At 50.1% G+C, this 12,341-nt stretch overlaps 1 protein-coding gene across 1 annotated transcript in view; it reads right to left on the bottom strand.

Annotated features, from left to right (window-relative positions):
• Positions 1 to 9,920, bottom strand: part of Lrp2 (LDL receptor related protein 2) — a 207,114-nt gene extending 197,194 nt beyond the window's left edge. Inside the window, exon 1 of the mRNA XM_023719208.1 lies at positions 9,753 to 9,920. Within this exon, the coding sequence (XP_023574976.1) occupies positions 9,753 to 9,837 (85 nt within the window). The 5' untranslated portion in view covers positions 9,838 to 9,920. The remainder of the gene's footprint in view (positions 1 to 9,752) is intronic.
• Positions 9,921 to 12,341: the final 2,421 nt, after the last annotated feature.

Raw genomic sequence — 12,341 nt, 5'->3', positions numbered from 1 at the left:
GGTAATAGCTGCCCATCCATGTTTATGGCTGCGCAGCTCACAGTAGCTAAATCTTCGAAAAAGCCTGCGAGGAGACACATGGACAAGGAAAACGTGGCATTTACACACCATGGAGTACTACTCTGCCATAAAGAAGGATAAATGTGAGCCCTCTGTGGGCAGTGGGGTACACCTTGAGAGCAAAATGTTAGCTGACGTAACTGAGACACACAGGCTTAAATGAGAAGCCCAAAACAGAAATAAAGAGCAAAAAAAAAGTAGTTATAGGAAGTAAGGACATCTTTTTCAACTATGAAGGTTCAAGGGAAAAGGGGCAGGGAGAAAGAGGATGAAAAAGAGCTGAGATGTGATGTGCCCGTGCACCAGCTCCACAATGAATGAAACCACTACGTACTAATAAAAAATAAAAACTGAGAAAATCAAATCAGGTGTCAGGCAGTGAGACAAGGAATGCAGAAAGAGCGTAAATCCTGGTCAAGGAAATCAGGACGGAATCCCAGTAGGCCCCACTGAGGTGAGTGAGTCTAGCAGGAGGCAGGGACACAGCCACCCAGGGGGAGACAGGAGCTGCAGAATGCCCAGGATGGTGCACCCGCCAGTAACTCAGCACCCCAAAGGGCAGGCGAGGCGGGAGGGCCACAGACACCCTGTGCAACTTCCTAAGACCCGCTCTCATAATAAACAAATGAAACTAAAAGGTCTGAAGGCCTTCAGTTCAATTCGTGGTACCAGAAAGGGGCGGGGAGGGGCATTTGAAAAAGGAGGAAAAAAAAAAACGAAAGGCCAACAACACTCACTGCAGTGGGGAAGACCAAGGCCATGAGGACTCTACTGGCCCAGGTCTCATTTACAGGAGCCAATAAATACTCTGCACTGTTCAGGCCAGTGACAGGATTTCCATCTCTTGCTTTTTTTTAAAAAAAAAAAAAAAAACACCTTCCATAGCTCTCCTCACATCAAATCAAGCCAGCATGGAAAAGAATGTGAGCATTCTTTTGTGAAGTAAAAATATGGGTAGATTGACATACTTCAGGTAAAATATTTCCATTCTTAAATTTAGCACAATAAATGATTTTATGAAATGTATTTTGTCAGTCCTTACTCCGAAAAATGTCTCCATGTTAATGAGAAAAAAACAAAGAATTGGGCCCAAAGTGACATGCAAATCTCTGGCACTATGAGACAATGTTTTTATAGGGAAACTCACGAAATTCTAGCATAATAAAATTGCAGGCACTTTCTTCTTTTTTTCAATTTCCTCCCGACCCACCAGGTCCGCAGGAGATCTGCTGTCATTTAATGTCAATTAGTAGGTGAGCAAGGGAAGTCTTACTTTCACAGCTAGAAAGGAGTCTATGCCTTATGGCTCTATGGTACATACACTTGAGACCTTTGGGTTTTGCTTACAAACTCTGGATCTCAGGATCTAAACAATAAACAAGTCATGTATCCACGGTAACAGTGGCCTAACTTTTCAATGCACAGAATGGTAATTACATTTCCTCCTTTCATTCCTCACTGTTTCCCTTTGACCTTAGAGTCAGGCATGACCTGAGGACTAATGAGCGAAAGTGTTAGACTTCGTTTGACATGGGACTTCAAATAGTCTAATCTGTCTTTTTCTGGGAGAGATCTATTTCCTTCACTGTGGTTCAGTGCTGTCCTAAATCAAAAGAGCCTGGGGCTGGAGAGATGGCTCAGTGGTCTAAAGCACCTACTTGGAACAAGCTTGGCAAAGCACAGGGACCGCGGTTCAATCCTCCAGCACCACATGCCAGCCAGCCGCGCCCCCTGGTGGGCTGGGCTGAGCTGGCCACACACACACACACACACACACACACACACACACACACACACACAATAAATAAATGTTAAGAAAAAAAAATTTAAAAAAAAAGAGCCAAAGTACAGAGTTTAACTATCTGAGTTTAGAATGGATAATGTTTCCATCTTCTCGGCACACACTATTCAAAATGACTTTTGTTGTTTTCATGTTTGTCTACAGTACTGGGGATTGAACCAGCACCCTCCCACGGAGCTACATCCTCAGCCCTTCTCTACTCTAGAATAGAGGCTACATTGCCTAAGCTGGACTAGAACTGGCTATCATACTGCCTCAGCCCCCCCCCCAGTAGCTGGGATTACAGGTACGCACCATGTCCCCCGCCCCCATGGAAGCATCTTGTCTACAAACTCTTCTTTCTCTCTACTTCATCTCCATAGCCAAGATCTAGTGCTTAGGAAAGGGACAGGGACTGGGGAGATGGCTCAGTGGAATAAGCGCTTCCCTGGCAAGTGCAAGGGCCTGAGTTTAATCCTAGGTTCCGCAAAAAAAAAAAAGGGACAAACTCTTAAAATCATAAAGAAAGGAGTGAATTAAGTTGGAAAGAAGCAAGGGACTAAATGTCACAGAAAAATGAAATCTAAAGCTCCTGTATTCTGATCTCTCAACTCATTTTTCAGAACTTTCCAGTTTTTCACAAAGGTCGGCTCCAAGGGAGAAAACTTTAAGCTCCTGATAAACCTTCTAGAAGCCTGTCCTTCTGTTTCCTTTCTAAACCTACAGTTGCAGCATGGCTCCATGAATATAGAATATCATGTCTTTTATATCTCTAATACTTTTTAAGGCCTCACTATGCATTTCGGGCTGGTCTTGAACTCATTATGTAGCCCAGGCTGGCCTTGAACTCATAGAATTCATTCCTCAGCCTCCTGGGTGTAAGGCTGACAGATGTGCTCTACCACACTTGGCTCACTTTATTACTACTTTTCCCCTTGGGTCCATTGTGTCATCCTAAAAGGAATTTCTATAGTCTCTCCAAGTTTGTCTTCCCATCACATCAGCTGTCATTTGCTTCTGGTAAAATCCACTGTTCACCATTCTGCTGTAGCCTCTCCCTGGCTCCCTACAAGTCACAACACAGGAATGTGTCCCATCAGCAGACACAGCCATTGGTGGTCCAGGAAACCCAGGACATAGGAAGGCCCTGCCATCCAAGAGAGACTACTGCTCGCAGGGAGCAATTGCTCTTTCCCAGTGTACAGGACAGGTTATGGCTCCAAAGCCCTTGAGAGCCCTTCTGGGCTGCAGGAGAGCAGGTACAAGAACGGCCTCATCTCAGAGCCTCCAGTATGTGACCACTTCTACCTAGAAAAAAAAAGCAACCTCAAAAATAGCTCAGCCTAACATCTGCATCTCTTCAGTTCAGTGTTTCAGCAAGTTGTTGCCTTGGCTTCAGTCAATTTAACACAGGTCTGTCCTTCACAAACATAACTGAGTCCTGAATAGTAAGTAAGGGGACATATGGACATGTATGGACACATCGTTCTCAGTACCACTTATAAAGACGATGCCAGATTTTAAAAAAGAAGGTGTGCCAGACATTGAAAAAGTCCAATTCTTGAAAAAGGTAACAACATCGGATAGAAATATACATAAGACTTTGCATCCTATAGAGCATTCCACATTTAACGTCTCATTTAATCCCCTGAGCACCCTGAGAGGTAGACATGGGTCCATTTACAAACAGAAAAACTGGCCCAGAGGGTTGAAGGTGTGTCACTCAGGGATCCCACCATGGCCCGTCACATACAAGGCTCTGGCTTCAACCCTCAGAACTGCAAAAAGAAAAAGCAAAAAAATAAAAACCAAAAGCAGATTTAAGAAAACTGACCCAGAGCACCCAGACTGGTGGTACTGCAATTCCCAGACAGTGAATGGCCAAGCTATGATTCCAGCCCAGAGCCTCTAATTCTGGAATCCCCCATGTCCTGGGGCTGCAACAGGTCAGATCCTCCTCCTGACAGTGGGATCCTTGCTGGGGTTATTAGGAACTCATGTAGGACTACTTCAGAGACTTAAATATAAAGGCATGGTCCATCTTAACTGTGAGACCTAAACCTTTCTTTGCAGCTCTCCTCCTCCTTCCCTTCCCAAGTTTCCCTGGACCACTACTCCCAGTCAGTCACTGCTTACTGCTAATGGATGTTTGCAGAACACACTACAGGAGGTCAAGTTTTGAAAACTGAAGGGTCACAAAGGTACCAAGTGAGGCCCAGGCCATGAGCTAGGCCAGAGATATTCCATCAGACTCATTTCCTCTGCTCAGAACAGGGTTTCACCGTTAGTACCTTGCGGTTGCTCTACAGTCATGCAGCCAATCTTAAAAATCCTTTAAAAAAAAAAAAAATGTATTTGGTACAGGGTCTCACTACACAGCTCAGACTCATAGTGATCCTCCTGTGTTCAGCCTTCCCAGCACTGGGATTACAGGCATGCGCCACCATGGCCAGCTCAGCACACCCAGAGGCAGGGCCAGTATGGCATGTGGTACCAGGGATCGAACCTTGGTCCCTGTGCTTGCCAAGCAGGCACGTAGTCCACTGAGATATCTAGCCAGCCCAAGAATCCTTTTTGCCAGCCGCAGTGGCACACATCCGCAATCCCTGCATTTGAGAGGCTGAGGCAGGACGATTGCCATGGGTTACATAGTGAGTTCTAAGCCAGCCTGGACTGAATAAAATCCTGCCTCAAATACCGCCCCCCCCCAAAAAAAAAGTCTATTTCTTTTCATTCTGAGTCTTCTTTTCTCCATCTCTCCATCCCAAGTCTTTCATAAGCACCCTCTGCTTTGTTCATCCTGTTCTAACTAGGACTTGCCAGACACCCCAAAGCCAGGATTATAACGACTCTACAGGAAACGCATTTATATTCTTACAGCATTGCTTTAAAGCACAATTTAAGAAGTCTAAAATTTAGCATTCATACAGTGCTTGCCTAGAGAACATGAACAATGATTAACTATGACCTAATAACTACCTTAAATAAGACTAAAAACCATCCAGGTGCAGTAGTGCAAGCCTAAAATCCCAGCTATTTTAGAGGCTGACGCAGGAGGCCAGCCTGGATAAATGAGTAAGACCTGTCTCAAAATAAAATAAAATTAGGCTGGAGATGTAGTTCAGTGCTAGGACATTTGCCTAATGTGTGTGAGACCCCAGGGCTCAATCCTAAAGCCTGATCAAAAAATAAATAACAGACTAAAAACCTAGTGCTGCAACAGTGTACACTACAAGAAACAAAGTTCTTCGTCTCCTTCATGGGCCAAGAATTGGAAAATTGGGCCAGGCGTAGTGGTGCACACCTGCCATCCCAGCACTTGGGAGGCAGAGGCAGAAGAAGCACCACCAGTTCAAGGCCAGCCTGGGACTGGTGGGACCCTAAGTGAAACCCTCTCTCAAAAAAACATAAATAAAATAAAATGGAAAAGTGGAAGCTGAGCAGGTCGCCCACACCTACATTCCAAGAGGTGGGAGGCTGAGGAAGAGGCTCACTGAGTTCCAGGCCAGGGTGGGCTACATAGTCAGGCTAGCATCGAGCACACAAGACCATTTTTTAGTTTTTTTTTTTAAAAAGCAGAGGAGGAGAAATGTAAATACTGGGCCAAGCTGAAAGCCCATGGTGATTGCACCAGCCTACTACAAGATTATTCTCTAGCCTGGAGCAAGAGGCCCATCTACACGTTTTAAAGATTCATCAAGGTTACTTTGCCTCACCTGATAATGATAGGATCAATCCAAAGGAATCCAGGAATCTACAGATTTCCCCTCACCAGAAAGGGTGGGAACACCCAGAAGGCAGCTACAATTAGTCAAATAGGAGGCCTAGGAATGGGACAGATTGGGATCTCAAGCGCTATCTCAGCCAAGGTGCTCAGCCCCCTGGCCTCTCAGCCCTCCCAGGCTTCCCTGCTTATCTGTAAAATAATGCAAGAAGACCAGACCAGCCCTGAGCCCTCCCTGCTGCTGTAAAATCTCCTGAGTTTCGACTACAAGACAGGCACAGGATTGAAGGCAGTGCAGGCAGAAACCCTGTGAAGACCAGAAAAGCACTTCAAAAAACAAACAGAAGGAGACTGCTGTGAAAGGAAGCAGCCCTGAGGCAGCACAAAAGTGATGGAGCAAAAAACGTAGCCTGTTTGTTGGTCCTTCTCCCACAAGCCTTTCAGGCAGAAATTTCCGGATGAAATTGTCCTGAAAGCCCACACTAACTCCTTTTTATTGGATTAAATAACATAACTTCAGTTAAAATCAGTACAGTTTTCTAAGGGCTGGAGTCATAGCTCAGCAGACTAAGCCCTTGCTTAGGTAAGCACAGGGGCCAGGGTTCAATCCCTGGCACTACAAGACGCGCCTGCCCCACCCCCACACTGAGTCCGTGTGGTGGTGCAGGGCTGTAATCCCAGCACTAGCGAGGCACAAATCAGGAGAATCACTACGAGTTCCAAGCTGCATAGTGAGACCCTGCACCAAATTTAAAAAAAAAAAAGAAGAGAGAGAGGAAAATAAAAAATTAACTAAAAAAAAAAAATAGTTTCTAAAAAAAAAAAAAAGTAGCTAGATATAGTGGCACATACCTGTACTTCCAAGGCCTACATTTAAAAACTGGTTAGTATTGCAAAGGAGCATGGTAAAGTGCTTGACAAATGTAATAAAATAAACTAGGCCTGGTAGCACAGGCCTATAATCCCAGCAGTTGGGAGGCTAAACCAGGAGGATTAATGAAAGTTTGAGGCCAGCCTGGGCTACATTGTAAATTCAAGGGCAGCCTGAACTACATAGGAAATCCTGGCTCGAAAATAACAACAGGGAGATAGCTCAGTGGAATAAGTACTTGCCTGGCAAGCGCAAGGACCAGAGTTCAATCCCTGGTTCCACTAAAAAAAAAAATAATAATAATAGTTGCTGTTGTTTTCACGATCTATTCACCTTATGCCACAGAAAGCACTTACATATATCTCTTTATGCTCACAAGATGTCCTGAGATGACTTCTGTCACTATCATGTCAACTTTCAATTAATCAATCCGAGCCATACAAAGTGAAGTGACTTCTCCAAGATCATACAGCTAGGAAATAATGCAGCCACTGCCACAACCCAGATAGTTCAGCTTCAGAGTTCTGGCACACTCAAATTTTATTTCTTGAAAAGTATTATGCAAAACATGAAGAAATGCAAATAATTTTAACTATAGATTTAAAAAAAATTTTAAAGGGCCGGTCAAATAGCTCAGAGAATTGAAGCACCTGCTTGCAGGCCCCGCGATGAGACAGCAATTGAGAGTGGGCATGGTGGTGTGCACCCCGTAATCCCAGCTCTTGGGAGGCTGTAAACAGGAGAATCACTACAAGTTCGATCTAGTAGTGAGACCCTGAACACCCTGTAGACCCTTCCCTAAAAAATAAAAATAAAAAAATTAAATAAAAACCATAGAACACTGAAAGTTGTTTTCCAATTTCTAGTGATGCAAAGTCTGCAGTGGGTTCCTACCAGAAATGTAGGACTTCACTCCAGGAATTTAGGATTTCACTGTATTTTGCTTCATATAACTCAGGATCAATCCAAGGGAATACAGAAATTCCCTCCAAGCAGAGGACACTGACCTCACACCAATCAGAAACAGACTAGAAATGAAGTAACTGAGCTCAGATCTTAGAAACCTGATGAGTTTCTTTAAAAAAAAAAAAAATCTCCAGTTATGAAGCAGCAGGTAAATTTTACCTTATGAAAGATAGACTCGTGGACTGCCCCTCAGCTTTGTCAGTAACTTACACATGGGTAGTACCTCAGAGAGCAGAACTTTTTAAGCACCAAAGAAAAGCAGAAGCTGGGCACTCCCAGGCTGAGGCAGACAGGGTCACCACGTGCTTGCCCCTGCCAACTAGGGAGCTCAAGGTTAACCTGAACTACATAGCAAGACCTTGTCTCAAGATAAAACAAAGTCAGAAACAGAGAGCCAAATACTATAGTGGTTAAATTATGGACTCTGGATTCAGAATTCTGCAAATTACTTCACAGTATTTTCCGGTAATATGAGCATAGGCAGATCACTTAATTATGCTATCTACTACATTTTCCCATCTGTAAAACAGATAATATTAGTACTTAAAGTGATTTATAAAGTTTAAATGTGTGCTTAGAACAGAACCTGTTAGGGCCACGGAGATGGCTCAGTGGAATAAGCTCAAGGGCCTGAGTTCAATCCCCGGTTCTGAAAAAAAAAGTGCTTTACAAAAAAAAGAACATAACCTGTCAAAAACATAAGTATATGTTATTACTGTACATACTAATAATAGTACATATTGTCATCATTTTGTAAATGAGGGTGAGAGTTCCTTCTGCCAGTCAGCCACAGATAAATCCTAACATTGTACTAAGCACATGATAGATAGATGATAGATAGCACCCCCAGCACTGTGCAAACCTCCCTCGACATCCATAACCCATCTTCCTGTGTTTTTCACCCTGAGAAAAGGTGTTCAAAGAATTATTAACAGTCTCCCCTGCATCCCCTCCCTTTCCAAAGATTTCTGCAAGACCAGTGGTGTTTGTTGGCGTTTCCAAATTTCTTCCCAGGAAGTCTGAAATGGGTGCTGCTAGGAGTCGCTGTATAATTACTTACTTGATTCTCTAAGGAGCTTAGGCTAAGAATTGAAGAAAGAAAGCAGATTAACCATCTGAATACATGCCACGGCCCATCCACAAGCCCTCCCCTCTTGCTCTCCTTCATAAATGGGGGCTCCCACAGTCCCCACCCGTCAACCCCAATATGTGATCCAGGGAAATCAATTTATTGCTTTGGCTAATCCTGCAACAATAGCGGTTTCATTTTTATTGTCGGGCAATTAAGTTGTCCGACGTGCAGAAGCTGGAGGAGAGGGGGCTCCCCCATCCCCGCAGACAGATTAGTCCCCGTGGTGGCAGCAGCGTCCGTTCTGTCTGTCTGGCGGTCGGTCACAAGCAGCTCGGACCGCTACCTAGCAACGCAAAGCCAGGGGCGAGCTGGCGGGCTGGGCGGCCGCCTCCGCGCGCTCCCATTCATCCCGGCTCGCGCTTCGCTCCTCGTGCTCCGTCGCGCTCTGTTCCTACCGGGCCTTCGCCCCTCGTGCCCTCCTATTTGCTCGTCTTTTCCTCTCCTTGTCCTCTCTGCTGTTTTTATTCCCTCCTCTTCTTCCCCCCTTTCTTTTCCTCTCCTCTGTTTCTGGAAAAAACTAACTCCCCAGCAACTTGAGAGAAGTTTAAAGCCACAGTAGAAAACTTTCCCCGTTCGGCTTTGAGCCCCAAAACCCTGGCGGCGCAGCCGGGCCCCTTTCATCCACACAAAAGCCCCCACCTCCCGGGTGGAAAGGGAAACCTTGCAAGAAAAGCCCTCGGCGCAGGGCCGCTCTCCCGGCCAATCCCGCCTCCCCGCCTTATCTCGGCTCGTAAACGATCCGTATCTCGAGATGCGGTCTCTGGAGGGTCACGGCGGGACCAGGTTTCGCCGGCGAGGGGAGGGGAGCGCGGCCGGGCGGGGCGCGCGGGGTCCCGGCGAGCTGCAGGTGGGAAGTTGCGCTCGGGACGCGCCAGGACCGCTCGGCCGGGAGGCGACGCGGCGGGTCCCCGGCGCGGGCTGCGGAGCTGCGGGGGTTCCTCGTCCTCCCGCTTCCAACCTCCAAGTGCTCTTCTGAGAGGACGGAGAAACCACACATGGGCACAAGGACGGGGTGCCAAGGGTGCGCTGTCACCGACACCCCGGGGCTGCGTCCTCCGGCCGGCGGCTGCCAGGTTTCGGCCGGGCCGAGGGCCCCGCGCAGCGTGGCGCCGCCGCCCCTCCGGCCCGACCCGGCCGCGATCCCCTGGGCTGGCGGGTGGATCGATCCCGCCGTGTCCGAGAAGCCCGACGTCGCGCGCGGCTCGGGGCGAGCGCTTACCTTGGCCGCCGACCCGCGCCGGGCAGGCAGCGAGCGCCAGCAGCAATAGCAGCGAGCACCCCGTGGCCGCCGCCCCGCGCTCCATAGCGGGTGCCGGTGCCGGTGCCGGCCTCGCCGTTCCTTCCCCGGGAGCTGGGCGCGCGCCGCTCGCCGCTCCTGCAGCGCTCCGCTCGCGACCGCGCCGGTGGCAGAGAGCCGGCCCCGACGCCCGAGCGTCCCCTTTTCTACCCGCGCCAGACCCCACCCTCCCGCCGCGCAGAGAGCCCTTTAGACCCTGCCGCCCCGGAACTAGCATGCGGGAATCCGGTGGGGCAGCCCCCACCCCCCCGTCGCCGGCCCGCCCCCTGCCCTCGGCGATGCGACCCCGGCGCTCCCGCGTGCGCCGTCCACGCCCGCGCCCGGCTGCCCACGCGCCGACCCTGCAGCGCTCCGGCGCGACAACCCGGCCCACTGAGGCACACGGCCGGTGCGCCCGCCGCGTAGACTGCCCTCGGGGAAGGAGCACCGCTGGGGGAAGGGAGTGCAGGGGCAAGGAGAGACGGAAGGGGGGACGCTACGGAGGGGTGGGAGAGGACAGAAGGGCAAGTCCGGGGAAAAAGGAAAAGAAGAGAAGGAAGGGCCGGAGAGCCTGCCGCGGAGGGCGCGACCTTCGCTCCCAGCCTGCACCCTCGCGGCCCCGCGGGAGCCCCGAGTTTCCCCAGGTGGAGTTCGGGCTGTGCGGGGGGCTGCTCTGTGTCTTCACACTAGCGGGGCGGCTGGAGCGCTGCTGCGACAGGGACTCGTTCCGCTCTTCCCCTAAGCGCCACCTCTGCAGGTGTTACCACCAGAACGCTCTTTTCTAAAAGTACGTGCACTTTTTAGGCTGTGCCTTTTGGAGCACTTCTCTGTGGTGCCTATGAATAACGGGAAGGTGCGGGGGGAGCTCCCAGGTCCCCTTCTTTGGGGCTCCGTTGAATGGGCTGGCGAGGAACCCCGCGGAGCCAGCCATCCACGCGCGCGCAGGGCACGGTCGTCAGCGCGTACGCGACACCTCGTCAGAAAGAACAGGGCTTGTGCTCGGGGCTCTTGCCCAGCGTGAGGCTGACTCGGACTCCGAGGCAGCGTCTGGGTCCAAGCAGCCTTTCCCCCAGCCGAGGGGCAGCGACGCCTGGACGCGGCTGCCCGGGATCCACGTGGCGCCCGGGCAAGGTCCCGCCCCTCGCCTCGGCCCTTCTGCAGTCGTAGAACTGGGGGGGGGGGGGGCTGCCGGGGGAAGGGTACAGCGAGTGCTCAGATTGCTATCTCTGTCGTCCTGAGAAGGGCACCCAGGACCTTGTGCAGGTTGCGAGCGCTCGGCCGGGGCTACGTTCCCCCAATGTCTGAAAGACGAACAGTAGACGCGCGGGGACAAACAGCGTGAGGTTGCGGATAGTGTTTTCTGGGTTAGGAAATCCAGGGCTCTGGACTCCGGCCAAAGTCATTGGAACTTCTCGCCTCCTGCCGCGCGGCGCCTAGGAAGAGGCAGGATGGGGACCCGAAGGGCCGGGAGGAGCTGGGGTGAATGGAGGCGACCCGGCGGCAGGAGGAGCGGCGAGGGCGCGCGATGGTCGGTGCAGTCTGCGGGTGATTTATGCCGTTCCAGGCGGCCGGGCGATGGTACGAGAGCGCGCCGAGGTCAGGCGGCCCGACGCCCTCCAGGACTGCGCCGCAGGCTCCGCGCCTGGCCCCTCCACGTTGCAGGGCGCAGCCGCGGGCCGGAGCAGGTGGGAGGGGGCTGCATGCGCCCGGTGGTGCGCAGGCGCGAGCGTGTGTGTGTGTGTGTGTGTGTGTGTGTGTGTGTGTCCTTTCACTGTAGCAGTCGGGGCTCCAAACATTCCTTTCTGCCCTGAAGGGTTTTCCTCATTGTTGTTGTCTTTGTGCTCCAGTGTTGCCAACTTACTGGAATTCCTGACGTGGTTGCACAGCGGGGCTCGGGCTGACCGTGCGGCCAGCTGCGTTTGTGTGTGGGGCCGACCCCGCCGTTAATCCCAGCATAACGCACAAGGGGAAGGCATAGAGAGGAAGGGTACAGAGCACGTCCCGCCTTGCTCACACTTTTTACTCCCTCCCCCCCCCACAAAAAAGTAATTCCAAATTCGTGGCGTTTGTAAACAACTTGGACCGTGTGTCCATCTCGGATGCCAATGCCTGAGTACTTGTGGGGAGGTTGGGAGGCTCGAGACTGTGATCTGCATCTGGGGAAGCACGTGCTAATCCGGTTTAATTTAAGCTAGCATCATTTTTCTGTAGTGCAAAAGTCTGATTTCTTTTTTCTTTTATGTATTTGGTACAGGGTCTCACTAAGCAGCTCAGACTCAGTGATCCTTCTGTTTTCAGGCTCCCCATTGCTGGGCCCCACACCCGACTCCTTCGAGGTTCAGCATGCCTCAGGGTCGAACCCTGGTCCTTGCTTGCCAAAGCAGCTGCTTAACCTGATGAGCTATCTTGCCAGCCTTTTTTTTTTTTTTTTTTTTTTTTTTTTTTTTTTTTCTTTTTGGCATTTCTTTTGCCACATACCTAGGAACATAGGCCTTTGCAGAGCAGTTAGCCAGAAAGGACTGACAAAGTGAT

The sequence above is a fragment of the Octodon degus genome, unplaced genomic scaffold, assembly GCF_000260255.1.
Source record: "Octodon degus isolate 3935 unplaced genomic scaffold, OctDeg1.0 scaffold00065, whole genome shotgun sequence".
NCBI lineage: Eukaryota > Metazoa > Chordata > Mammalia > Rodentia > Octodontidae > Octodon > Octodon degus.
The sequence above is the reverse complement of the archived record's forward strand: the minus strand, read 5'-3'. Positions and strand labels throughout refer to the sequence as shown.